Here is a 26,587-nt window from a genome sequence, read left to right on the forward strand (position 1 = left end):
ACGGTGAATGCTGGTCTCTGCCCAGAATGTTCTAGAAAGCCCAGGAGTAGCTCACCGGGCAGGGAAGAGCTGCGGCAATAGCAGTGGCATCACTGCCAAGGTGTCGGTGAGGTCAGGACTGCGTGGCCACTCCGGGGAGGGCCCCAGTTTGAATGCCCTGATGGCTCGGTTACTGAGAAGTTACCGTATTTTCCTGTCCCCATGTATAAGACGCCCCCTATTTTTGGGGACTCCAGTTTAAGAAAATGGGGGGGGTCTATCCGTGTATAAGATGCCCCCAAATTTTGTACATTATTTTTGAGGGGGGGAAACCTAGTCTTATACACGGGAAAATATGGTATTTATTTCATTAAAGTTATGCACCGCTTGATTTAAAACAAAATAAAAATAAAACACCTCAGAGCAGTTTGCAAAAACAATAAAACAATAAAATTACCAGTCATAAAGAGTTGAAAACAGCTATTTTTTTAAAAAAAATCCTACTATTAATTAAAAACAGCTGTAAGCTAAAAACAAACAAACCCCAATTAACGTGCTCTGTATCTGAGTAGCCTTGTCTAAACAAAAATGATTTTAAGCAGGCGCCGGAAAGAGCACAGGGAAGGCCGCACCCTGGTGTCAATCAGCAGGGAGTTCCGAAGCATAAGGTGCTTCCACACTAAAGTACCGATTTCTTACAAATGCGGGATCAGAATTAAGCCACTCCTGCGAATGCCACTATACAGAGGCATAGTGAAAATGTACATAATAGGAAGGGATGCCTGAGGGCAGAATTTTTCTGTTTCCCGGCTGATCCCAATCCAGAAGGTTCAGTAACAGCCTTGCTTCTGAGGCTGCTCTTACTTGTGTGTGAAGGAGCTGGACTCTCTCGCTGGTTTCTATCAGCTCCTGCTCCGCCAGCTTTCGGGCCCGCTCCGTCTGCTCCACCACGGCACGCAGCTCCTCCAGCTCCGCCTGCAGCAGGTTGTTCCTCCGCTCCACAATGGCGATGTTCTCTTTCAGGTCCTCGTTGGCTCGGACGGCGTCATCCAACTGTATCTGGGTGTCCTGGGAGGGAAAAGGAGGGAGTCGAGATAAGTGCTGGAGATGCAATGAGACTGAGGCTGCGGTCCATCATGTGTGGTGGACCTGAAAAAGGGTAAAAGAGCATTGGGAAATAATTCATAATGAATTGAAAAAAATGTTTAAAAGTACTTTCCAAAAAAAAAAACAACAACCCCAAAACAGAGTCCTTTTTGTTGGGGATAATTCAGATGGAAATTCCCAGGTGTCAAAAAAGGTTATTTATGTATGCCACTACGGTGGCCCGTGTTTTGTTAGCCCCAAAATGGAAAATGAGCGAGGTTCTAAATAAAGAAGAATGGCAACTTAAACTGATCGAATATGCGCAGCTTGCGGATCTAACTTATAGAATAAGAGAACATTTGTTTAAAGAAGATTGGAAAATGTTTATTGAATATATGGGGGGAAATTTTGTGTATATTTGAAAACATGGGCAGCATTAAGATAAATTCAACGGTGTAAATAAGTTTTGATGGATGTAATAATGGAATACTGAATGGTTTAGTTTATATAACATATGCGGGGATTTGTGTTATGCAAAATGAACCACAGAAAGAGAAGAAGGGAAGTCACTGATATTTTAAGGTGGTTTAAATGAATATTCTAAAATGTAAAACAGAAAATTTAATAAAAGTTATAGAAAAAGAAGAAGGGAGGCAAGATGAAGCCAGGGGTTGTGGGGAGGGAGAGATGAGGTACAAACTGAAGGGGGCTTCACCCCATTGCAACATTGCCAGGGGGGCGGAGAGGTGGGGAACAAGAAGACTGAACTTTCTGGTGTTACCTTGAGGTATCCCTGCAAGGTTTTGACTTGCTTCTGTGCCTCGGCCGCGATGCGGTTGGCGTGACTGAGCTGGATCTCCATCTCGTTGAGGTCGCCCTCCATCTTCTTCTTGACCCTCAGCGCCTCGTTGCGGCTGCGGGTCTCGGCGTCGAGGGAGGCCTGGAGCGAGTCCACCATCCTCAAGTGGTTGCGCTTGGCCTGCTCCATCTCCTCGTCCTTCTCGGCCAGCTTGCGCTCGATGTCGGCCTTGATCTGGTTGAACTCCAGCTGGGCCCGCAGGATCTTGCCTTCCTCGTGCTCCAGAGAGGCCTGGATCATGGAGGGAGATATTGGGTAGAGGGAAAGGGACAAGGTCATGCCATGTCCTCCCACATTCCTCAGATGACAATAGGGGCGAGGAGAGAAAGGCCTGACAGAAAGGACATTTGTACATCTGTAGGCTAAAGATCATGAGGGGAGGATGAAACGAATCGGAGGGAACGGAAGGAGGAAGATGGAAAGGCCAACTGAAAAACAAGATGGCCGCAGTGTCGTTTTAGGATCACAGCCAAAGGCCCTCCTCACCTCAGCCTCCTCCAGAGCTGCCTGCAATTCCATCTTCTCCGCGTCGAGTTGCTTCCGCACTTTCTCAAGCTCATGGATGGTCTTGCCGCTGGATCCAAGCTGCTCCGTGAGGTCGGAAATCTCCTCTGCCAGGAACACCAAAAAGGTAGGGAGTCAGGTGGCATCTGACAGGAGCGCGTTTCGTTCGGGGCACGGGACGATTGGCCCCTGAGGGAGAAAAAGGCTCACCTTGCAAGTTCTTGTTCTCCCTCTTGAAGGTCTCCAGGTGCTCCAGAGACTCCTCGTAGGCGTTCTTCAGCTTGAAGAGCTCAGTGCTGAGAGAACGGGCCTCCTTCTGCGACGACTCCAGCTCCGTCTGGGACTCCTCGTACTTCTGCTTCCACTCTGAAAGGAGCTGTGGTGGGTGATGGAGAAACGGAGAGAGTAAGGCTTGAGAATAGCTATTTTTTGAGGCACTCCTAGGCCCGCTGCTCCCACAGCGAGCAAATGGATGCCCTTGAAGCCAAGCCGTTGTGGCGTACCGGTTAAAGTGAGTTAAGAGCATGTGGCGCAGACGTGAGCTGAGCTTCACAAGCGTCCAGTAGGGCCCAGTATCCCCACTAAGCAGAACCCGGGTACCCACAGCTGTCCCCTACCCATCCTTTCCGGATCATTCCCCCCGCTTTTCCCTCCGTACTTTGTCAAAGTTCCTCTGCTTCTTGTCCAGGGCAGCTGCGGCCGCGTTTGAGCGCTCCACGTCCACCATGAGGTCTTCGATCTCGTTCTGCAGGCGGTGCTTGGTCTTCTCCAGGGAGGAGCACTTGGCGTTCACGGCCTCCACCGCCTCTTCGGCATCCTGGAGGCGCTGCGCCAGCTTCTTCCTGACACACAAATGGGTCAAGGTGACAGGCACCATAAGCCAATGGATGTGGAAGGAGCCCAAATCCATGACAAGGAAGGGCACCTCTGGGGCTTAAGGAAAGGAGATAATAAGAAGGGGCTCACCCCTCCTGCTTTGCTTAAAACCACAACTCCTCTGAGGGAATTAAATTCAGCTGGAGTCAAAAGTGTTGGAGTCCAGGCCCAAATCAAGGAGCTCGTAGTGCCGTCTAAAACCCTAGGCCACTTAGGCCTCAATTAAGATGGCCTCCATCCCTAAAGACTCTCTCAGGTGTTGAGATCGGCAGACCCCTTGGTACTTGGTCTACCCTATAAAATATAGGGCAAGAACTTTCTCTGTGGCAGCCCTTAAACCATTGAATTCCCTCCCCAGCATCTTCATTGTATGGCTTCCGCTGTACACACCTCTTTACTTTCGCCTGTTTTGTTTTACAAGGCCCGTTTCTTTTGCTGAAACGACTGTCCTGTTTTCGGCTGGGACGGTTTTACCATTCTACGTGTTTTTGTTGTTTCAAATGCATTTTCCCCCTTTACAGTCATACCTCTTGTTACGTTTGCTTCAGGTTAAATATTTTCAGGTTGCGTCCCGCGGCAGCCCGGAAGTACCGGACAGGGTTACTTCCGGGTTTCGCCACTCGCACATGCGCAGACGCTCAAAATGACGTCACACCCATGCGCAGAAGTGGCGAATCACGACCTGCACACGCGCAGATGCAGGTTGCATTCTGCTCATGTTACGAACAGGGCTCCAGAACAGATCCCGTTCGCAACCAGAGGTACCACTGTATTGGCTATTGCATTGTTTCAACTTGAACATAGAAGGGTGGGTGGTGCAACAGGCCTGTGGTTGTGAGCTGAGGCGAGTTGTGGGTTTCATTGCCCTCCACCCCACTTACTTGGCTTCCTCCAGCTCCTCCGTCCTCTGAATGGCGTCGGTCTCGTACTTGGTCCTCCACTGCGCCACCTCGGAGTTGGCCTTCGACAGCGAGCGCTGAAGCTCCGCTTTGGCCTCCGTTTCTTCCTCATACTGTTCCCTCATAAGGTCGCAGTCATGGCGGGCCGACTGCAGCGCATGTGCCAGAGCATTCTTGGCCTGAGGGGAAGGGAACAGCCACGTGGTCTTGGTGACCGTCAGTCCTGACAGGACCAGTATCTACCCTTCGCGTTGAGTCCTGTGGACTTCCTTCCCAAACCTCTTTGCGTCCCCCTTACCTTAGCTTCTTCTTCCAGTTGCCTCTTCAGATCTTCCAGTTGCTGGGTGTATGTCAGCTTCCCTCGCGTCAGCTGGTTGATCAAAGCGTCCTTCTCATCCATCTGGCGGGATAATTCACCTAGGGAGAAGAGTTGGGGCGGAGGAATCCGTTATCTCCGAGAGTTTTGTTGTCATCGGAATTGGCAGCCATATTGAACAGGGACCCCACAGGCTGACTGTGTCTGTCTCTACACACTTCTCTTCAGAAAATGTTCTGCAGAGGGTGCCATCAAAGATGAACACCAAATTAGGTGGACTAGGGTTTTTTAAAAAAATAGAAGTTAGTTGCTAGCTGGTTCCCCCTCCCCCCCCTGCAGGGTTAAGAGTTGAGGCACGAAGGATAGCTCGGGTCATTTATGTATTTAGGGTTTCTTTTGGAGTGGGGAGGAGCATCAGAATATTGATTTTTAGCTTGGAAAGTAAATGAAAATGGTACAGTGGTACCTCGTTTCTCAAATGTCTCCGTTGATGAATGTTTCGGAACCTCAACGCTGAAAACCCGAAAGTAAACGCTTTCATTTTCAAACACGCTTTGGAAGTTGAATGGCTTCCGCTGCGTGTTTTTCAATTTTCTTAATTGAATTTGCAGACCGCCCTTTGCACCTCGGTTGTTGAACGTTTCGGAACTCAAACAGTCTTCTGGAATGAATTACGTTTGAGAACCGAGGTACCACTGTATGAGCAATCATTTTGAAAGAAGGGGAAAAGAGGGAGGGGTGATGAAAGTAGGGCATGGCAGGAGGGAAGAAAAGAAAGACAACTTTGAATGGATGGATGGATGGATGGAAGTTTAGGTAGGTGGAAACCTGGTTGCATCTGAGCAAAGATGGAGGAGAAATGGCTAAAGCAGAAAACTGTCAAGAAGAGCCAGCCATCAAGCTATGGGAGAGGGGTTTTAGCTCAATGGTAGAGCACCAGCCTCACATGCAAAATGTCCTAAATTCAATCTCCAGGAAAAAGACGTCGTATGAACGTGCATCAGCCTTCTCTACTCACCATTCTCAGTCTGGAGCTTAGCTCGCTGAGAGGTGAGGTCGTGGACCATTCGCTGACTCTCCTCGGACTTGGCCCGGTGCTCGTTCATTTGGTCCTCAAAGGTGCGGCACATTTTCTCCAGGTTGGCCTGAAACCCAACGGCGAGAAGAGTTTTTTGGTAATAAATGTAGCGGTGAATGGAGAGTAGCAGCACCCGGTCAAAGGAGGGAACAATTTTAATTTTAATTCTGGAATGAAGGGTGCTCCCTCTGAATCTCATCCCCTCCCTATCTCTATATCTCAGTCCAAATCAACCGGTTCGATGTCTCCTGGTTGTTCTCCTGCCGTGCTACAACCCCGCTGCAAACCGTGACTCCGCCCTCAGACCATGACATCACCTGCCTTGCCCCACCCCAAACAAACCCCGCCCCCGTTCTTTGGCTTAGAACCTTGGCTTTCAGCAGCTGCTCCATGTTGGAAGCGACGTCGTCCAGCTCCAGCTTCAACTCGCTCTTCTCCTTCTCCAGCTTCTGCTTCACGCGCTGAAGGTTGTCAATCTGCTCCCCCAGCTCTGCCGCTGAGTCGGCGTGCTTCTTGCGGAGCGTGGCCGCCGTGGCCTCGTGCTGCAGAGTGGCCTCCTCCAGGTCGCGGCGCATCTTCTGGAATTCCGCCTCCCGCTTCTTGTTCAGCTCGATCTGCACGGAGGTGGCCCCACCGGCCTCCTCCAGCCGCTCGCTGATCTCCTCCAGCTCCCGCGAGAGGTCGGAGCGCTGCTTCTCCACCTTGGCCCGGGCTGTGCGCTCCGCCTCCAGCTCCTCTTCCAGCTCCTCAATCCGCGCCTGGACCAGGGAAGGAGGGAGACATTCTGTCAGCAAGATCTAGAAAAGCACGCTCCAGGAATTCTGTCAGCGGCCTCCATTTCAAAAGCCCAGGCCTAGATCCAGATTCGTGAAGCTTCCATGGAGGTTCAAAGGTCAATAACATCTAGGGGCACTGGAGGATTCCATTCAATCTGAATCTTTAAGTGGACTGGCCCAATTTGCACTTTCTAGACTAATACATGGATTGGAACACAGTTACAGTTGTACCTTGGAAGTCAAACAGAATCCGTTCCGACTTCCAAAACATTCGAAAACCAAATTGTGGCTTCTGATTGGCTGCAGGAAGCCCCTGCAGCCAATCAGAAGCCCTGGAAGCCCCGTAGGACATTCAGGTTCCAAAAGAACATTCGTAAACCAGAACAATCACTTCCGGGTTTGCAGTGTTCAGGAGCCAAAACGTCCGAGTTCCAGGGCGTTCAGGATCCAAGGTACGACTGTATCCTTCGGAGTGAATGAAAAATGCAATTCTCAGCTCGTAAGGTTGCATCCGGAAATGCATTTCATGGGAAAATGCATGCAAACATGTATATTTTAGAGGGAAATGCATACAATTTAAATGCGAGAGGATTGTGGGTTTAAAAAAAAAATGGCAGAAAACTGAGCAGAATGTAAAGCTAACATGGTTGCTAATAACATCCCCATTCCTTACAGCAGATATTTGAGATACAGAATTTCTCGAAAGTTATTGCTCTGTTAGAAGCAGCTATCCTCTACCAAAAATATGCCTCATTTTGGTCCTGGGAGATAGATAGATAGATAGATAGATAGATAGATAGATAGATAGATGAATAGATGATAGATGATAGATGATAGATAGATGATAGATAGATACACACACACACAGAGAGAGAGAGAGAGAAAGAGAGAGACAGACAGACAGACAGAGGGAGAGAGAGACCACATCAGTGAAGTTGGCTTCAATGCACACCACCCTGTCATCAACCTTTTACCTGTAGCTCTTTGAGCTTCTTCTGTAGCTGGATGGCCAAGGATTGCTCATCTTCAATTCTAGCATTGAGTGCGTTCAGCTCAAAGTCTTTCCTGGGGAAGACAAGAACCAACTTGCTACATCCAACCACAGAGAGGCAGGCAGCAGTAGCACAAATATCCACAACAAAAGGGAGGCGGGGAGTTGGCGATAAAATAAAGCACCCCTACTTCTTCAGCTTCTCGTCCAACTGCTGCTTGTCGTTCTCCAGATCCATGATGCTTTCTTGGGTCAGCTTCAAGTCCCCTTCCAACTTCCTCTTGGCTCGTTCCAGGTCCATACGGATTTTCTTCTCTTGCTCCAGCGATCCTTCCAGCTGTTGAGCAAAGACAGTGAGACCCTGAATCCAGAAACTGAGAAAGGAATTGCTACTCCTAAGATCAACAATGTACTTGTGTGGGGGGCTTTTTTACTGCACTGAATGCCTCCGACTACTTCAAGGAAGGTGCGAAAAATAACAGGCTGTCTCCCCTGCGAGTGTTGCAGTCGATGCACTTACATCGTCCACTTGCTGTTCCAACTTGACCTTGGCTTTCGTAAGGGTGTTGACCTTGTCTTCCTCAGCTTGTAGGTCATCCAAGGCTTGCTGGTGGGCCTCCTGGAGAGCTTTCTTCTCCTTGGTTAGCTTCACGATGATCTCATCCAGGCCAGCCATCTCCTCTGTGAGGTTCTTAGCCTACGGGCATATTATAATTTTGAGTTATTAGATTGAATCACCGAAAGATTCCATCAACAGTGTCTCAGAAAATTTTTATGAATCACTTGGGCAGAGAGGTGAACTAATGCAAGTGTACTGGAAGAAGCAAAGATCACCAGTGTCGAAGCAATGATTCTTCAACATCAACCTCGTTGGACTGGTCATGTTGTGCGGATGCCTGATTATCGTCTTCCAAAGCAACTACTATATTCGCAAATTAAAAATGGAGAGTGTAATGCTGGTGGTCAACAAAAGAGGTTTAAAGACTGTCTCAAGGCAAATCTTAAAAAATGTAGTTTAAACACCAACAACTGGGAAACACTGCCCTATGAGTGCTCCAGTTGGAGAACAGCCTTTACCAAAGGTGTCATGGGCTTTGAAGAGGCTCGAACTCAGGACGAAAGGGAGAAATGTGCTAAGAGGAAGGTGCATTTGGCAAACCCTCACCGTGATCAACTCCTGCCTGGAAACTTTTGTCCCCACTGTGGAAGGATGTGTGGATCCAGAATTGGCCTCCACAGTCACTTACGGACTCATTGTTAAAAACTGTGTTTATGGAAGAAGAAGAAGAAGTTTGGATTTGATATCCCGCCTTTCACTCCCTTTAAGGAGTCTCAAAGCGTCTAACATTCTCCTTTCCCTTCCTCCCCCACAACAAACACTCTGTGAGGTGAGTGGGGCTGAGAGACTTCAAAGAAGTGTGACTGGCCCAAGGTCACCCAGCAGGTGCATGTGGAGGAGTGGAGACGCGAACCCGGTTCCCCAGATTACGAATCTACCACTCTTAACCACTACACCACACTGGCTCTCAATGGAAGTCAATCTTATTTGGTGTCAAGTGATCTCCAAAGAAGAAGGTGGATGTAGGCAAAATTCAAGGCGGCACACAACAAAGGTTGGAGGCTCCCAAAAGAAGTCCACCCAGTGCAGGAATCTCATGGAGAATCAACTCTCCCTGCTGCCAACCTTAATCCAGACCCAACTGATAGTAGCAAAAGCTCCTTGGGCTACATAGCGAAGACAGATTTCGCTTCCATCCCCGCTCACCTTGTTCTCCGTGGCGTGCTTCTCCTTCTCCACTTTGGCCAGGGTCAGCTCCAGGTCATCAATGTCCTTCTTGAGCTCTGAACACTCGTCCTCCAGCTTCCGCTTCTTGGCCGTCAGCTCGGCGTTCATCTCCTCCTCGTCCTCCAGCCTCTCCGTCTGCTCCTTCACCTTGGCCTCCAGCTGAATCTTGTTCTTGATCAGCTGGTCACAGCGCTCTTCTGCGTCTGCAAGGTTGTCTTGCTCCTGGCGAAGGAAGAAGACATGCCCAAGGCTTTACAGTGAAACCCTGAGTTCATGGTGCTTTTCAGCCACTTTGCCTTTCGCAGTTAAGGGAGAAGGTCAAATAATATCTTTGTTGGATGCGGCAGCTAGACTGGTGACTGGGAGCGGCCGCCGAGACCATATAACACCGGTCTTGAAACACTACATTGGCTCCCAGTACGTTTCCGAGCACAATTCAAAGTGTTGGTGTTGACCTTTAAAGCCCTAAACGGCCTCAATCCAGTATATCTGAAGGAGCGTCTCCACCCCCATCGTTCTACCCGGACAATGAGGTCCAGCACCGAGGGCCTTCTGGCGGTTCCCTCACTGCGAGAAGCCAAGTTACAGGGAACCAGACAGAGTGGTAGTGGCGGTAGTGGCCACTCGGTAGTGGCGCCCGCCCTGTGGAATGCCCTCCCACCAGATGTCAAAGAGAACAACAACTACCAGACTTTTAGAAGACATCTGAAGGCAGCCCTGTTTAGGGAAGCTTTTAATGTTTGATGTATTACAGTATTTTAATATTTTTTTTGGAAGCCGCCCAGAGTGGCTGGGGAAGCCCAGCCAGATGGGCGGGGTATAAAATTTACGGCATGTAATGCCTTAAGAGAGAATATTATGAAAATGATTTATAGGTGGTACATGACCCCAGTCAAGCTCGCAAAAATTTATCATTTGCCCAATAATAAATGCTGGAAATGTAATGAAACTGAAGGTACTTTTTATCACCTTTGGTGGACGTGCCCAAGGATTAAGGCCTTCTGGGAAACGATATATAATGAAATTAAGAAGGTGTTTAAGTGTACCTTTCACAAAAAACCAGAGGCTTTTCTCCTGGGCATGGTAGGCCAATTGGTGTCAAAGAAAGATAGGACGTTTTTTATGTATGCTACAACAGCAGCAAGAGTTCTACTAGCAAAGTATTGGAAGACACAAGAACTACCCACACTGGAAGAGTGGCAGACGAAGGTGATCGAGTATATGGGATTAGCAGAGATGACGAGCAGAATCCGTGACCAAGGGAAAGAGACGGTGGAAGAAGATTGGAAGAAATTTAAACTTTATCTTAAAAATTCTTGTAAAATTATTGAGTGTTAAAATGCCATGGGTAAAGCATAACAGATTTGCAGCGATAAATGATTGGATAAGAGGAAAGAAAAGGGTTAAAGAAAGGAATTAATAAGTAATTCAGACCAGGGGTTGCTGAAAAAAAGCTCAAAACAGGGATGCAGAAAAGGGAGGCATGGGGAAGTCGTTGAAATTGGGTACATGAAAAAATTTATGAAATTATACATGTTTATATGTTTGTTTGTCAGTGTTTGTTATTTGTATTGTCTTATATTATATGTTGAAAAACCAATAAAAATTAAAAAAAACAGATGGGCGGGGTATAAATAATTTATTATTATTATTAATATTAATATTAATATTAATATTGCCCCAACTTACAGCCTGCACTTGCAGCTGGAGATCGTTCTTCTCTTGAAGCAGGGAGACCATCTTCTCCTCCAGCTCCTTCCTCCGGGCCTCCGACTTCTCCAGAGCCTCCTTCAGCTTGGCAAACTCCTCTTTCATGGCCAACATCTCCTTCTCGGTCTCCGCGCTCTTCAGCAGAGGCTTGATCTTGAAGTAGAGCCTCATCCAGGGCCAGTTTTTGACCACCATGAAGGACCGGATGTTATACTGGATCACCAGCAGTGATTCCCTGCAAATCAGAGAAGGGGAGAGTTTGGGGTGGCATGGTGAGGGAGGACACATCAGGGCACAGAACACAGAAAAGGCCACCTCGCCAAGTGGGGGACCACGCAGCCCTGCCTGAAACAGGAGGCTCACTTGCAGCAAGCAAGGTTGGGGTTATTCCACCATTTTGCAGTTGCATTCAGTGCAGGAAGCACAGAATTCCGCATCCTGAGAATGTAATCTATAAATTTTATAGCCCTCAAGATTATACGGATAGGCTTAGTTTGTATGTGAGCAGCTTCATGTTAATAATAATAATAATAATAAATTTTATTTATATCCCGCCCTCCCCAGCCGAAGCCGGGCTCAGGGCGGCTAACAACAATAAAACAGTACAAAAGTACAGCATAAACAGCATTCTAAAATCATTCATTATAGAATTAATAATGTATTTATTTCCACTAATACGTGCATTTCTCTGCACACTTTGCCCTGCTATATGCATTCTGGGGCACATTGCTTGCCTGGAGAATGGCATTTGCAAAATTCGGGGAGCTGTGAATCTTGAAGGATGACCAGCTTTCAGTTTCAGTAACCGTGAATTGGGCAGGTTCACTTTTAAATGAGGACTGGATTTCTCCCCAATACCTAATTCTTGCCAGAGGGCTCCAACATGCCCAGGCCGTTCCCCATCTAACCACACCTACAAATTCCGGAAAAATCCACTAAGGGGCTTACTTCCTTTCCATGATCTTCCTGACTTCTATCCTGGCGAGGACTCCGCGAGACTGGGCCTGGATGCGGGTGATGATGCGAGAGAGACGCTCGTCCCTCATCTCCTCCAGCAGACCCAGGAGACCAGCCTTGAAGAACACCTGGGCAACAAAAGAGAGCATTGTGGGGGTTTTCTATTTTTCAGAAAAACAACCTGTGCTCAGGTCCCTACGCAGGTTACCAGGTTGCTACTGGGCCTATATGATCTCGGTCGCCCTGCTCTGTACATGTTGAAGCTTGGGTCCTGTGCCTGTGTTTGTGTGTCACAGCCAAGCCAAACCTCACCAGGAACCTTGACAGCGGAGAAAACACATACCCCAACCCAGGATTAGCCCTAGCCTCCTCTGTTGTGAAGAGCCAATCAACAGCGCGGCCCGGAATGGTGATGTCACCGCCTTTTCCTGGTGAGGAAGTGGCTCATCCCGCCTCTCACCTTAGTGTGCCCAAATTTGTACTGGTTGTGGTCGATATCAAGGGAGCTCAACAGCTTCTCCGCCCCCTTCCTGCTGTCGATGAACTGGCCTTCGGGGATGGCGGCTGGGTTCAGGATGCGGTATCTGGGAAAGAGGAAAGGAAGGAGCGCTAGATAACCCCTGACAGCTTCCCTTCCCTGGGCTTTATCCTCTCAACATGGGCAGATGCCCAGATCAAAGGCCAGGACCGTGTATATTTCACAACTAAATTGTGGCAGAATACTTGGGGCCCGGAGAATCTCATCTTTCTCTCTCTCATCAACTTTCTAGTCCTCACGACTGTGAAAGCAAGTTTGGAAAGGTGTTTCCCATGCCTAAATCTCAAGAAACCAGAGATTTGGGTAGGAATGTTCAAGAGGATTTCAAAGTTCCCCACAGAACCACCTGAAAATGTTGATGATCAGGGGCTTCCAGCTGAGCGCGCACCATCACAGATGGAGGTCTCTTCGTCGGAGGAGACCTCGGTACATCAAAGGCGGGGAAAACCGCTCCAGCGTAGCGGACCCCCAGGAAAAAAATCAAATTTTGAGGATGTGGAATCTGGCAGGCTTCAAAAGCGGGCTCCCCCCCTCCCTGGAAAGCTCTGTTTTGAGCTCCGAGAGCGAGGGGGTTGGAGCTGCGACGCAACAGATAGAACGCTTCCTTTGCTGGTACGAAGCTGCGAGACTGTGAGGCATTAGCGGTCAATTCTTCCAACGCTAAAATCATTTAAGGTTGTACCGTGAGTACCTTTTACATCTGGATAAAATGTTGATGATCGAGCGGTATATAAATGTCTTTACGGTCGTGCCTTGGGAGTCGAACGGAATCCGTTCCGGAAGTCCGTTCGACTTCCAAAATCAGAAGCCGTGGAAGCCCCGTCGGACATTCGGGTTCCAGAAGAATGTTTGCAAACCGGAACAATCACTTCCGGGTTTGTGGCGTTCGGGAGCCAAAACGTCCGAGTTCCAGGGCGTTTGACAACCAAGGCACGACTGTATATGTAGCTATGATTTCTGCACCGCAGGAGGTTAGACTAGATGGTCATCGGGACCCCTTCCAACTCTACAATTTTAAGGTAAAGGTAAAAGGACCCCTGACCATTAGGTCCAGTCGTGGCTGACTCTGGGGTTGCGACGCTCATCTCGCTCTATAGGCCGAGGGAGCTGGCGTACAGCTTCTGGGTCATGTGGCCAGCATGACTAAGCCGCTTCTGGCGAACCAGAGCAGCGCTCCGTTTACCTTCCCGCCGGAGTGGTACCTATTTATCTAATTGCACTTTGACGTGCTTTCGAACTGCTAGGTTGGCAGGAGCAGGGACTGAGCAACGGGAGCTCACCCCGTCGCGGGGATTCGAATCACCTACCTTTTGATCGGCAAGTCCTAGGCTCTGTGGTTTAACCCAGAGCGCCACCCACGTCTACAATTCTAGGATTCTATAAAAGGCAGAATGCATTTTCTTTTTGAACTGAGCAGACGTAACCCTGACAGTGAACTGCCATGCAGGCAACCTCCCTCCGACGTTGCCCCATTGCGCTTGGGGCACCCCCATATTCATGTACTTTCCCCCAGTGACACTCTCAGCTTCTCTGAAGCACCCTCTGTCTTCACCACTTGAGAGTTAAGCCTACCTTTGCCGGAAGTCCCCGTAGAGGATCCGGTTGGGGAACCCCTTCCGGCAGATCCGAATCCCCTCCAGCACCCCGTTACAGCGCAGCTGGTGCATGACCAAGGGGTTGTCCATCACACCTGAGGAGGCAGGAGAGAGGGGATGGGTGCGTGAAAGTGACAGAGTATTTCCAACTGGCAAAGCTGACAGGAAAAATCAGGGGAGTTTTAAAGCAGAAAACATACGGAGAATGGAAAGTATTTAAAAAATATATAAGATATTGCAAAAATGATACCACCTTAGCAGAACTGGAATGATACTTGCGAATAATAGATAAATGATATAAACATGATAGTGGAATGTATGAAAAAGGATATAAAACAAAACTGCGCGATAATACCATGACAACAGAAAAAGTATGACGAGAAAGAGTGGAAGTTTTTTGTAAATTTTTTTTTTTAATTTGATAGATATAATGTCGTATAAATCTTTGGTCTTTTTTTCCTTTTTATCATTTTTTTGTCTTTGCTTCAAAATTTTCTCCCCCCCCCCCTTTTCTTTTCTTTTTATATTTAACTCTGAAATACTTACCTTTGTTGTATGTTTGTATCCTTGTATCTTTGTATTTTAAACCAATAAAGATTTAATTTTTAAAAAAGAAAAGAAAGGGGGAAATCAGTCCCTACCACGTAAGCACTTTAATCTAGTGATTTAAAAGCATTTCTAAACCACTTAAAATACTTCAAAAATCTCTCTCGCTGGGGTTACACCAGTTACAATGGAAACCCTAATTGGAGACGCCAGGGATTGAACCTGTGACCTTCAGCATGCAAGGCAGGTGGCTCTACCACTGAGCTACAGGCCTTGTGCAAGGACTACAGCTCTCACCACCATTGGCCGGGCTGGCTTGGACTGATGGGAGTCCAAGAGAGAGGGAGAGCGCTAGGGCCCCAAAGGCACCTCATACAAGAGGGACCAGGGATCTCACCTGGAGACTTGGTCTCGTTGGGGATGATGCAGCGCACAAAGTGAGGGTGGGTGGAACGCAGGTTGGTCATCAGCTTGTTGAGGTTCTCCTGGGTGAGAAAGGAAGAGCAGGTGAGTTGAGATGGGGTGGAGGAAGGGGAGAGGCGAGGAAGGACAACTGGGGAAGGCAGGCAGGTAGTTGAGATGGAGCGAGTTTTATGAAGGAGGGCGGAAGGAGAGGTGTCCAGGCAGGCAAGGCAGAGGAGGGGCAGATGGATTTGACTGTCGGGGAAGGAAAGCGGGCAGAGAAAAGGAGTTATAGTTTTGCTGGAGACAGGAAGGGGGATGAGAAAAAGGGACTGGAGGCCACAAGAAGAAGAAGAGTTTTTGGATTTGATATCCCGCCTTTCACTCCCCTTCAGGAGTCTCAAAGCAGCTAACATTCTCCTTTCCCTTCCTCCCCCACAACAAACACTCTGTGAGGGGAGTGGGGCTGAGAGACTTCAAAGAAGTGTGACTGGCCCAAGGTCACCCAGCAGCTGCATGTGGAGGAGCGGAGACGCGAACCCGGTTCCCCAGATTACGAGACTACCGCTCTTAACCACTACACCACACTGGCTCTCAAGGCAGGCTTGGCCAACCTCTAGATCAGGCACGGCCAAACTTGGCCCTCCAGATGTTTTGGGACTACAACTCCCATCATCCCTAGCTGACAGGACCAGTGGTCAGGGATGATGGGAATTGTAGTCCCAAAACATCTGGAGGGCCAGCCTCTCCAAGGAAGCAGGCCTCAGGATATCCTCACCCGGTGCAGAGCAGACACGGTCTGGAAGGAGGAGCCCTTCTTTTTGTGGGTCGTTTTCCCCTTGGAATCAGGAGCTGTTTGGAGAGAGAAAAACGGGGATTCAAGATGCAGCCTAAAGGGCGAGGATATGTGAAGAAATACCGGAATGCATTAATCAGGAAGGCGTGGGATCCCACAGGAGAGGGTCACAGGCTTCCCCTGGTACAGCTCAAATATGTACATGGTTGGAGAGGACTCCCACGAATTATTGGTGGCTGGCTTGAAACTATATGTGCTGAGCCAAGGGCAGGGCACGAGGCTGACGAAGGGCTGCTGATTTTTATTGCAAATACATAACTGTTTTGTTTTCATCGCAATGCCGGTGTTTGTGAGCAGGCACCCAGTTTGCGTTTTGCTTTCGTTCGCGTGCCCTGGTAGCTCAGGCTGAGAGCGAGCGACTGGCCCAACGTCGCCCAGGAAGCCTTGCGGCAGAGCGGGAATTTGAACCCCAGTCTCCCAGGTCCTAGTCCCACACTCCAACGGCCGCGCTGACTGAGGGTCACTGGGCTGCCATAGTATCAAAGCAAATGACTCCAAACCAGAGCCTTTGGTTTTCTGTAAATCCAATCTCACGGACCGGAATGGAGTTTGGGATGCGGACAGCCCGGACTTGCCCCCTTCCGTTCCCTCCCTTACGTGCGTCCGATCCGGTGTAGTTAGCGAAGAGATGAGCCAGGAGCTTGAGGGACGACTTCTGGTAGAGCCCCACCACTGTTTCGTTGAGGGGGTCCTTGTTCTTCTGCAGCCAGTTGTTGATGTTGTAGTCGACAGTGCCGGCATAGTGCATGAGGGAGAAGTGGGCCTCCGGCTTGCCCTTGATGTTGCGGGGCTTCCCAAAGTTGGCCGACTTGCCCAGGTGGTTGTCGTACAGCTTGGCCTTGAAGGTCATGTCGGTGGCCTTGGGGAACATGCACTCTTCCTCCAGGATTGACATGATGCCCATGGGCTGTGGAAGAGGACCAGGCATCAGGGGATGGAGGGCGAGGAGGAGGAGGAGGCACCAGCAGGCAGTTCCGCCCCGTGGCCCTTTGCTATGGATGGAGGAAGCTGCCTTATGCTGAGCTAGGCCATTGGGTCCACCTAACTCAATACTGCCTACACGGACTGGCAGTGGCCCCCAGGATTTTGATCACACAGAGGCTGAGCAGGGAGAGTGTGATGGCCTGGGACTCGGGCTCAGACCTGGAACCAGAGGAGTCTCAGGCTGCACCTGATCCTTTGCCTCAGGCATCATCTGAACCAAGTCTGGGGCCGGATCCTGAAGAGTCCCAGTCTGTACAGGTTCCCCTGCAACAAACACCATCTGGGCCGAGTCAGGGGCCTGAGCCTGCCCTGGCTCCAGATGCAAGGATGACCTCGTTGCCTTCAGCTGGGCCATCACTTACAGCTGCTCCACTACCGGTTTGGTCAGGGGAGGCTGAGGCGGCCCCTGGGTCTAGTAACCCACCGACGTCTCCCGAGCTGCAGAGACTGAGGTCTGAGAGAAGGAGAGACCTGAGTACTCGCAGGAGGAGTGCTCGCCTTCGGGTGAGACAGGGAGGTGAGTCGCCAGGGGATCAGGACCGGCCACTACCCTGACGAAGGTAAAAGGCTGTCGGACCCTGCCCCAGGTTGCGGGAGCAATATTGCTGTATGCTAGATCCTGCCTGAGATCCTGTACCTGTCTTTGCCTGGTTTCCTGCGTCAAGTCCTGCCTTGGCCCTGTCAGACTGTCTCCCAGCAGAACCTTCAAATTCTGGACCGATCCTGGACTGTGTTTCACGGGTTACTCCCAGGCCCAGCACAGAGAGAGGCCAGGGATTGGACCTTCTGCATGCAAAGCAGGTATTCCACCACTGAGCCACAGCGCTTCTCTTTATGGCATTCGCCATAAAGAGCAGCAGCAACATGTAATCGAAGAATGGTAGAGTCGGAAGGGCCATCTAGTCCAGCCCCCTGCAACACAGGAAGAATCCCTGGCAGGCGGCCATCCAAGCTCCGCATAAAAACCTTCCAACACTGAGAAAGGAATACTCTTGACTGTGCAGATTGTGGAGGCAACAGGTTCATATGTCAGGGCATCCAGATGACCTCAGGTGGTTCCCCTCGTTTAGGGATGGAGGGGAAATTTGTCCAGGCTGCTTTTGGAAAAGGGCCAGCTTGATTTGCCAGTCCCAGACTGAATGTGCAGATTGGAACACAACTATTAAGTGGACTTTGCAGAAGTCCGAACGTCACCATGCATTCTCGGCGCCAATAAATGTATATAAAAATACAGTGGTACCTTAGTTCTCAAATACCTTGGTAGTCAGACCCTTGGTTCCCAAACACCGAAAACCTAGAAGTAATTTTTCCGGTTTTTGAACGTTTTTCGGAAGCCAAACATCTGATGCGGCTGTTGGCTCTTGTTTCCAGGGCGCCTGCACCAATCAGAAGCTGAGCCTCGGTTTTCAAACATTTCGGAAGTCAAATGGACTTCCAGAACGGATTAAGTTTGGTGCTTTTGTTTTTGCTATTTATTTTGCGTTTTTGCTTTTGAGGCTTTTTTGGTTAATTTGTTTTTGTGACCGTGTGGAACCCAGTTCAGCTACTGATCGATTGGTTGTGTGACTGCGGAAATGGATAAAAGCGATGACTATCATCAGTGCAGGTAAGAAAAAAAAATATTTTTAATTTTTATCATTTATAATGCTGTCTTATTTATTTTATAGTATAGTACATTGATTATTGCTTTCATTTTAGGATCAATGGTCTCATTGGATAGTAAGATTCATGTTAAATTGCTGTTTTGGGGTTGTTTTTAAAAGTCTGAAACAAATTATTCCTTTTTGCGTTACTTTCTATGGGAAAGTGTGCCTTGGTTTTGGAGTGCTTTGGTTTTGGAATGGACTTCCGGAACGGATTAAGTTTGAGAACCAAGGTACCACTGAATGCATTTTACATTTTTAAAATGCGTGGGGGGGGGATGCATATTTTGGAGCTGGGTGCTGAAGAGGATGCAAAAACGCACATTCCCAGGGGAAGAATTGTGCATGAAAGGTGGACAAATGCAAATTTCCCATGCATTCTTTTGAAAAATCCATGGTATGGAATGGGCCTATGATTGTGGCACATGTGAAACTGAGATGGAAGAGAAATAGACAGATCTAGTAAACATTGGAGGTTTTTAAACAGAGGTTGGATGACCCCCTGGAAGGGATTCTTTAGCTTTACCTCAGGGGGTTGGAATGGATGACTCTTGAGGGTCTCAACCTCACAATTCCATGATTCTACAATCATGGGATGCGGGTGGCGCTGTGGGTTAAACCACAGAGCCTAGGGCTTGCCGATCAGAAGGTCGGCGGTTCGAATCCCCGCGACGGGGTGAGCACCCGTTGCTCGGTCCCTGCTCCCGCCAACCTAGCAGTTTGAAAGCACGTCAAAGTGCAAGTAGATAAATAGGTACTGCTCCGGCGGGAAGGTAAACGGCATTGCTGTGCGCTGCTCTGGTTCGCCAGAAGCGGCTTAGTCATGCTGGCCACATGACCCGGAAGCTGTACGCCGGCTCCCTCGGCCAATAAAGCGAGATGAGCACCGCAACCCCAGAGTCGGTCACAACTGGACCTAATGGTCAGAGGTCCCTTTACCTTTACAATCTCTTACTGCCCTACGTATTGACAACCTTGCCCACTCTGGGAGGCAATTGCCCCAACTTAGGCATAAATAAGTGAAGTTGCCCTTTGGGGACTAAGGAGGGCACGCCGGAGGCAAGGAGGCACCTTCTCGATGAGGTCGATGCAGGCCTGGAGGTCCATGCCGAAGTCGATGAAGACCCACTCGATCCCTTCTTTCTTGTACTCTTCCTGCTCCAGCACAAACATGTGGTGGTTGAAGAACTGCTGCAGCTTCTCGTTGGTGAAGTTGATGCACAGCTGCTCAAAGCTGTTGAACTGGGAAGAGAGACGGGGGAAAGGAAATCAAGGACTGGCAATCTGTCCTCCCCTCCAGGTGGTCTCAAGGTGGTCACATACAGGTCTCCCCCTCCTTTTCAATCCATCCCTGCAACAGCCCTGTGAGGTAGGTTAGGCGGAGAGGCAATGATGGGCGCACTCAGTGAGCTTCATGGCTGAATGGGGATTCAAACCCTGGTCTCCCGGGTCCTAGTCTAGCACTCTAACTGCTCCAGCACACTGGCTCACTAGCCAGGAGCGATGTCGAAGGCTGCCAGTCTTTGCAGGAAGCCTTCTGAAAATTACCCCGTGAACTATTTTGCATAGATTCATGAGTGGGTAGTAGTAGTAGTAGTAGTAATAATAATAATAATAATAATAATAATGCCAGCAGAAATGGGGACCAGGCGGTTATTTGTCGGTCACGCTGGACCACCCATTCGTCTTTCCTGGTTTCCACCTGGCAAAGCCAAGCTGGACCACCCAGTTATTTACCGTATTTTTTGCTCTATAAGACTCACCTTTTCCCTCCTAAAAAGTAAGGGGAAATGTGTGTGCGTCTTATGGAGCGAATGCAGGCTGCGCAGCTATCCCAGAAGCCAGAACAGCAAGAGGGATTGCTGCTTTCACTGCGCAGCGATCCCTCTTGCTGTTCTGGCTTCTGAGATTCAGAATATTTTTTTTCTTGTTTTCCTCCTCCAAAAACTAGGTGCGTCTTGTGGTCTGGTGCGTCTTATGAGCGAAAAATACGGTACTCAAAATCTCAAAATGGATTCTCCTTGGAAGAGAACCACTTACATCGAAGATCTCAAAACCAGCAATGTCCAGCACCCCGATGAAATATTGTCGTGGAAGCTTGGTTTCCAGCGTGACATTGATTCTGGTCACCATCCAGTTGAACATTTTCTCATATACAGACTTGGCCAGGGCTCCAGTCGAGTAGTACACCTGGGGGGTTTTGGGGGGGAAATGGGGGAGAGAGAGGTACATCTCATTAGCCAGCTAAAACAAATCTGGGAAGGTTGAGGGGGCAACCTGCGGCCTTCAAAACCTCAAAAGAATGCCCCTACACTCTGACATTTCACACCCAGGACTGTGTCTCACCTGCTGGACATTTTGCCCTTTGGTGACGTACTCGTTTCCAACTTTGACCCTCGGGTGGCAGAGACCTTTGAGCAGGTCGGCCGAGTTCAGGCCCATCAGGTAGGCAGACTTGTCGGCTTCTGGAAATTCAGAATTGGGGCAGGGGGTGAGTGGGGAGGAAACCACTCGGTTACACCATGGCTCGCCTTGGTTGAGGAACGGCAGCAGAAAAGACAGAAGGGCATCCAAAGCGAGGTAGTGTCAAAGGCGGACCCCGTGAGGGAAGTGGGCCCACCTCTCCCAAACTCTTGGGGGCGCTCTGAGTATGCACAGCATTCTGCTACCGACTTCTGCTACGTGTCAGGAAACCGAGAGAGCCTCCTTTCATTTAAATTCCATTTAAAATTATTAAAATTATCAACAGGGCAGAGGCAGCAGGCAAGGAATGATGAAATCTTTAGGAAAGTTTTTGATGTTTGATGTTTTATCGTGTTTTTAATGTTCTGTTGAAAGCCGCCCAGAGTGGCTGGGGAAACGCAGCCAGATGGGTGGGGTAGAAATAAATTATCATTATTATTTGGATGAATAAATTAATGAATAAGAGAGGCAGCTGGAATTTCTCCAGCTGCAGGAGGGTTTCATTGCCCCACATGACTCCTGCCCAGGATTTGCCAAAACAAAAGGTAAAGGGACCCCTGACCATTGGGTCTAGTCGTGACCGACTCTGGGATTGTGGCGCTCATCTCGCTTTACTGGCCGAGGGAGCCGGCGTGCAGCTTCCGGGTCATGTGCCCAGCATGACTCAGCCGCTTCTGGCGAACCAGAGCAGCGCACGGAAACGCCGTTTACCTTCCCGCCAGAGCGGTACCTACTTATCTACTTGCACTTTGATGTGCTTTTGAACTGCTGGGTTGGCAGGAGCAGGGACCGAGCAACGGGAGCTCACCCCGTCGCGGGGATTTGAACCGCCGATCTTCTGACCGGCAAGCCCTAGGCTCTGTGGTTTAACCCACAGCGCCACCCGTGTCCCTATATGCATATACATGTATCTATAATTTACACGAGTTGTGGGGTTCTGTTTTCTTGACGCAAAGGGGGCATCAGGTTGGGGAAGGCTGGGACAGAGCATCTTGCCCTGCGACCCAGCATTCATTTGCCTCGCTTGCGGTTCATCGCGAGCATCCTCCCTCACCTTCTGTGCCGTCGGGCTCTGCCTGCTCCTCGCGCTGCTTCTGTTTGAACTTCATGTTTCCGTAGTGCATGATCGCGCCCGTCAGCTTGTAGATGGAGTTCTTCTCTTCCTGGGTGAAGCCTAAGACGTCAAAGGCGCTCTGCGGGCGGAGGAAGCAAAGGGAGGGTTGGCTGTTGCTGCCCACACGGCCGTGAGGGGTGGGTGACTCGCTTGGAATACGGCTTCTGCCCCCCAGCCCAGCTACTCACGTCAGTGGCCAGCAGTTCCTCAGCATCATCGATGGACGGCACCGTGGTCTCTCCTTGGGAGATGAAGGCGTAGTCGTACGGGTTATTGGTTACCAGCATCATGTCTGGGAAGGAAAGGCATTGGGCAGGGAATAAGGCAAAAGGAAGATTGTCCCTTTTCTTTTAAAAAATAAATAAATCATTTTTTTAAAAAAAATTCTAATTTCCCCCTATTTTTTTGCATCCAATTACCTTATTTTGCCGACCTATGCTGTAGCTCAGCATTGTCTACTCTGACTGGCAGCCTTTCAGGCAGGGAATCTCTCTCATCCCTACTATGCACGTGACCCTAGGACCTTCTGCCCGCAGACCAGGTGCCCTACTGCAGTTCTAGCACAGGTTTAGATTTGTTCCGCGTACAGAAGAACATCTCAGCAAGATCTCAGACCCGGGCCAGAGTGGCTCTCCTTTGCAACAACTCACCCAGGAGCTCCGGTTTCTTGTTGGACAAGATCTGGTAGTAGATGTGGTAATTCCTCTCAGCTTTCAGCTGATTGATGACCCGGGACTTTTCCAGGAGGTCTGAGGAATTAAGAGGAAGAGAAGGCGGGGCAGTTGAAATGGAGGAGCGACGAAAGGAAGAAAAAATTAATGGAGGATAAAGGCTTCTAGCCAAACTTCCGTCTCCACTGTTGGAGGGAATATGAGCAGCTGGGAATCGCAAGAGGCAAAGATGCTCTTACACTCAGGTTGTGCGTTTTGGGGGCTTCCCACAGGTGAGAACAAGTGGTGGACTAGGAGGGCCATTGTCCTGATCCGGCCGGCAGGGCCTTACTTGCGCCCTTACATTAATTCAGGGAAGAGGGCCAGAGATCAGGAGAAGTAAAGAAGGACAGGCCTTTGGCAAACTCACAGGTCTCTATGTCGGCTGAGGCCAGCTTCCCCGTCGCCCCAAAATGGATCCGAATAAATTTGCCCTGGAAGAGAAAAGAAGAAGCTGAGCAGGAGGTGCAGGCAGGGCGGCCGGAGCACAAATAATAATTATCTATTGGTTTTATTCTCCCCTCCCCAATTATATACCACTTGATGGCAGAGGAAACCTTCACAGAAGTTTACAGAAAAGAATAGAACAACGAAATTATCAGTAAAAACAGTTTGGAACAGCTATTTCAAAGAATCATATAAAGTTGGAAGGGTCCCAGAGAGCAGGAATATGCAGCTGTCCCATACGGGAATTTAACCTGCAACCTTGGCACAATCAGCTCTAACCAAGCTATCCAAAACATTCAAAAAAATAAGTAAATGATAAGACAAGAACGTATGAAAACACACGGCAATGTTCTAAATCTCTGGGGATTCTTGCCTAGGCAGAAATGCGTCTAGCAGATGCTGAAACGAGTCCTCTGGTGTCAAGAGGCAGGGAGTTCCAAAGGTTGGAAGCTGAAGCACTAAAAGATCTGTTTCTCACCATCGCAGAATGAGGGTGATTGGGCCCCTGTAGCAGTGCCAGTTCTGCAGGTGGAAGCAACTTGAGTGGGCCTATATGGGATTATGCAACCTCGTAGGCAGTTATTTTGGCAGTGTTTCCCCCCTCCCCTCACCCCTGCCTCAAATTCCCTCTCGAGTGACACTCACAAATCGGGACGAGTTGTCGTTCCGCAAGGTCTTGGCATTCCCGAAGGCCTCCAGCGCAGGGTTGGCCTGGATGATTTGATCTTCCAGAGTCCCCTGTCGGTAGAGCGAAAGGTTAGAAACATTCTCTCTACCAGCTCATTATTATTCCTTATTCATTTGCATGCCTCTTCATTGCCCAAAGTGGCTTACAAGTCTAAAACCAATATATTTGTGTGTGTGTGTGTGTGTGTGTGTGTGTGTGTGTGTGTAGACACAGATACAGTGGTACCTCAGGTTAAGAACTTAATTCGTTCCGGAGGTCCGTTCTTAACCTGAAACTGTTCTTAACCTGAGCTCCCACTTTAGCTAATGGGACCTCCCGCTGCCGCCGTGCGATTTCTGTTATCATCCTGAAGCAAAGTTCTTAACCTGAGGTACTATTTCTGGGTTAATGGAGTCTGTAACCTGAAGCGTCTGTAACCCGGAGCACCACTGTATAGCAGACTTGAATAAAATCCATAATTGCAATGTACAGTAAAGGAAGCCCATTTAGAATAGCAACCAAAACAATGGAAGAAGGAGGTTTGAGTCATCAGATTTGGGAAATGCCTGTTTAAACACGTGAGGACCAGTGAGGTTTCATGGTTAGAGTGCCAGACTAGGACTTGGGAGACCAGGGTTCAACTCCCCTCTGGGCCAGAAAGCTCGCTGTGTGATCTTGGGCCAGTCACCATCTGTCAGCCGAGCCTACCTCACAAGGTTGTTGTGGTGGTAAAATGTGGAGAGGAACATCATGGAGGAAAGGTGGGATATGAATATAATATCAGCAAACAGCTTAGAGGCAGGAGGAGAAGGGAACATGGTTAGCAGTGGGAAAGATACGACGACAGAAGTCAGTGGACAGCAGCAGCTCCGTCTTCCTTGCCCCTCTGGCTTTCGTTGTGGGCTTGAAGCTCTGATTAGCTGTGGTCGGGCTGCTTTTCACATGTCCGGTTGCAACGTGCAGCCGGTGGAGGCTGGTCCTTTAGGCTCTCAGCTAGACCTCGCCTGCCTGCCTGCTTCACCTCTAGCCAATCAGGGGGTGGGTGGTTCCGCCTATCATTTTCTCTGGCGCCCCCTGGTGTTCGTCTCCTGTCCTTCTGCCCTACCAGCCCTGGAGGAGGCCAGCTACCACTACAAGAAGCCAGAGGCAGACAAAAGGGTCACCTTGCCGGTAGCCGCAGCTTGCTCCTTCTTGGTCCGGTCGCCGATGGCAGCGATCACCGCGAAGTACTGGATGACACGCTTGGTGTTGACAGTCTTCCCTGCCCCGGATTCTCCGCTGCGGGGCAGAAAAACGAGGCTGAAGAGCGGGTGCGTTTGTAGACTGATCAACTGATCGATCAGCTACATCCTCATCCCACTTCCAGTGGCTCTCGAGTCATTGCCCCCAACCCAAAATCAAGGGTATTTTTTAAAAATGTAATTTATTCTTCTAATATACCATGGCCACTACAGCATCGGCCGTTTTGTGTTACAAGTGAGGAATAGTATTGCAGCTTTGCAAAGGCAAGGAACCTGATTTTTAATAGTTAAGTCTGTGGCAGAAACGACAGCAGCGGGGAGGGAGAACCACCCAATTTTGTGAATCTTCCTTGCTCAGATGGTCACCTGGCCAATTCCTGCTGCTCACCCCAGGAGACCAGGTGAGGAAGCAATTGTTCCCTTCTGTCCAGAGACAGAACAGGGCAAATGAGAAAAGGGGGGGAAAGAGGTTTGCCATGGTGTCGATGGGTTTTAGGGAAGACCTGTTTAGGGAATTTTTAAATGTTTGATGTTTTATCATATTTTTTATATTCTGTTGGGAGCCGCCCAGAGTGGCTGGGGAAACCCAGCCAGATGGGCAGGGTATAAATAATAATTATTATTATTATTATTATTATTATTATTATTATTATTATTATTTTGATGGAGACAGCCAAAATAGCAGTGTCAAGAGTTGATGGCCCAACCACTTGGAGGGTTTAAAAATAAAATCAAGCAGTATGTAAATTTTATGAAATAAAATGAATAGACCAAGAGGCAGCCTTAGACAGAATGGCAGGTTTTAGGGTGGAAGGGCCATAACATCTGCTTTGCATTCACAGAATCATAGAATTGTAGAGTTGGAAGGGACCCCGAGGGTCATCTAGTCCAACCCCCTGCAGTCCAGGAATCTTTTGCCCAACGTGGGCCTCGAACCCACCTGAGATTAAGAATCTCATGCTCTACCATCCAGGGGATCCCAGGTTTATTCCCTGGCTGGGAAAGAACCCTGTCGGAAAATCCTGAGGAGCTGTTGCCAGTCAGTGCAAGCAATATGGAGCTAGGTCTGACTAGGGCAAAGGCAGCTTCCTCTGCACCTGAGAGTGTTCTGGAGACTTTGTAGGGAGAATCAGAAAGGAGAGGGGAAGGGAGGACTTACGTGATCAGGATAGACTGGTTCTCACGGTCTGGAGAGAGAGAGAGAGAGAGAAGAGTTAAAAGGAAAGAGTGGAGGGAAATGGAAGGGGAGAAAATGCAGAAGAAATAGGAAGTGGAAAATAGCAAAGCAGGATTTTTGCTCCCCAGTTTCTTGCCAACACACAAACACACACACAGAAAGAGTTTCTGCACCCTCCCCCTTTTCCTTAAAAGGTAAAGGGTAAAGGGACCCCTGACCGTTAGGTCCGGTCCAAACAACTCTGAGGTTGCGGCGCTCATCTCGCTTTACTGGCCGAGGGAACCAGATCATGCGACCAGGATGACTAAGCCGCTTCTGGCGAACCAGAGCAGTGCATGGAAACGCCCTTTACCTTCCCGCCGGAGCGGTACCTATTTATCTACTTGC

General features: G+C 49.2%; 1 protein-coding gene across 2 annotated transcripts in view; it reads right to left on the reverse strand.

The window, feature by feature from the left end:
• LOC128400605 (myosin-7) overlaps positions 1-26,587 on the reverse strand; it is a 38,469-nt gene that overhangs the window by 5,664 nt on the left and 6,218 nt on the right. For both annotated transcript variants that reach the window (XM_053362911.1, XM_053362912.1), the window contains exons 6-35: positions 26,183-26,210; positions 24,946-25,060; positions 23,761-23,853; positions 23,039-23,102; positions 22,609-22,707; positions 22,147-22,250; positions 21,899-22,037; positions 20,728-20,846; positions 20,422-20,571; positions 19,453-19,623; positions 16,352-16,661; positions 15,677-15,750; positions 14,894-14,981; positions 13,928-14,045; positions 12,278-12,401; positions 11,809-11,945; positions 10,840-11,095; positions 9,130-9,372; positions 7,885-8,061; positions 7,556-7,701; positions 7,348-7,438; positions 5,966-6,355; positions 5,538-5,664; positions 4,502-4,620; positions 4,186-4,382; positions 3,087-3,270; positions 2,639-2,804; positions 2,411-2,535; positions 1,847-2,155; positions 844-1,047 (exon numbers count right to left, since the gene is read on the reverse strand). In XM_053362911.1, the coding sequence (XP_053218886.1) occupies positions 844-1,047; positions 1,847-2,155; positions 2,411-2,535; positions 2,639-2,804; positions 3,087-3,270; positions 4,186-4,382; positions 4,502-4,620; positions 5,538-5,664; positions 5,966-6,355; positions 7,348-7,438; positions 7,556-7,701; positions 7,885-8,061; positions 9,130-9,372; positions 10,840-11,095; positions 11,809-11,945; positions 12,278-12,401; positions 13,928-14,045; positions 14,894-14,981; positions 15,677-15,750; positions 16,352-16,661; positions 19,453-19,623; positions 20,422-20,571; positions 20,728-20,846; positions 21,899-22,037; positions 22,147-22,250; positions 22,609-22,707; positions 23,039-23,102; positions 23,761-23,853; positions 24,946-25,060; positions 26,183-26,210 (4,667 nt within the window). The remainder of the gene's footprint in view (positions 1-843; positions 1,048-1,846; positions 2,156-2,410; positions 2,536-2,638; positions 2,805-3,086; positions 3,271-4,185; positions 4,383-4,501; positions 4,621-5,537; positions 5,665-5,965; positions 6,356-7,347; positions 7,439-7,555; positions 7,702-7,884; positions 8,062-9,129; positions 9,373-10,839; positions 11,096-11,808; positions 11,946-12,277; positions 12,402-13,927; positions 14,046-14,893; positions 14,982-15,676; positions 15,751-16,351; positions 16,662-19,452; positions 19,624-20,421; positions 20,572-20,727; positions 20,847-21,898; positions 22,038-22,146; positions 22,251-22,608; positions 22,708-23,038; positions 23,103-23,760; positions 23,854-24,945; positions 25,061-26,182; positions 26,211-26,587) is intronic.

The sequence above is a fragment of the Podarcis raffonei genome, chromosome 13 (assembly GCF_027172205.1).
Source record: "Podarcis raffonei isolate rPodRaf1 chromosome 13, rPodRaf1.pri, whole genome shotgun sequence".
Classification (NCBI taxonomy): domain Eukaryota; kingdom Metazoa; phylum Chordata; class Lepidosauria; order Squamata; family Lacertidae; genus Podarcis; species Podarcis raffonei.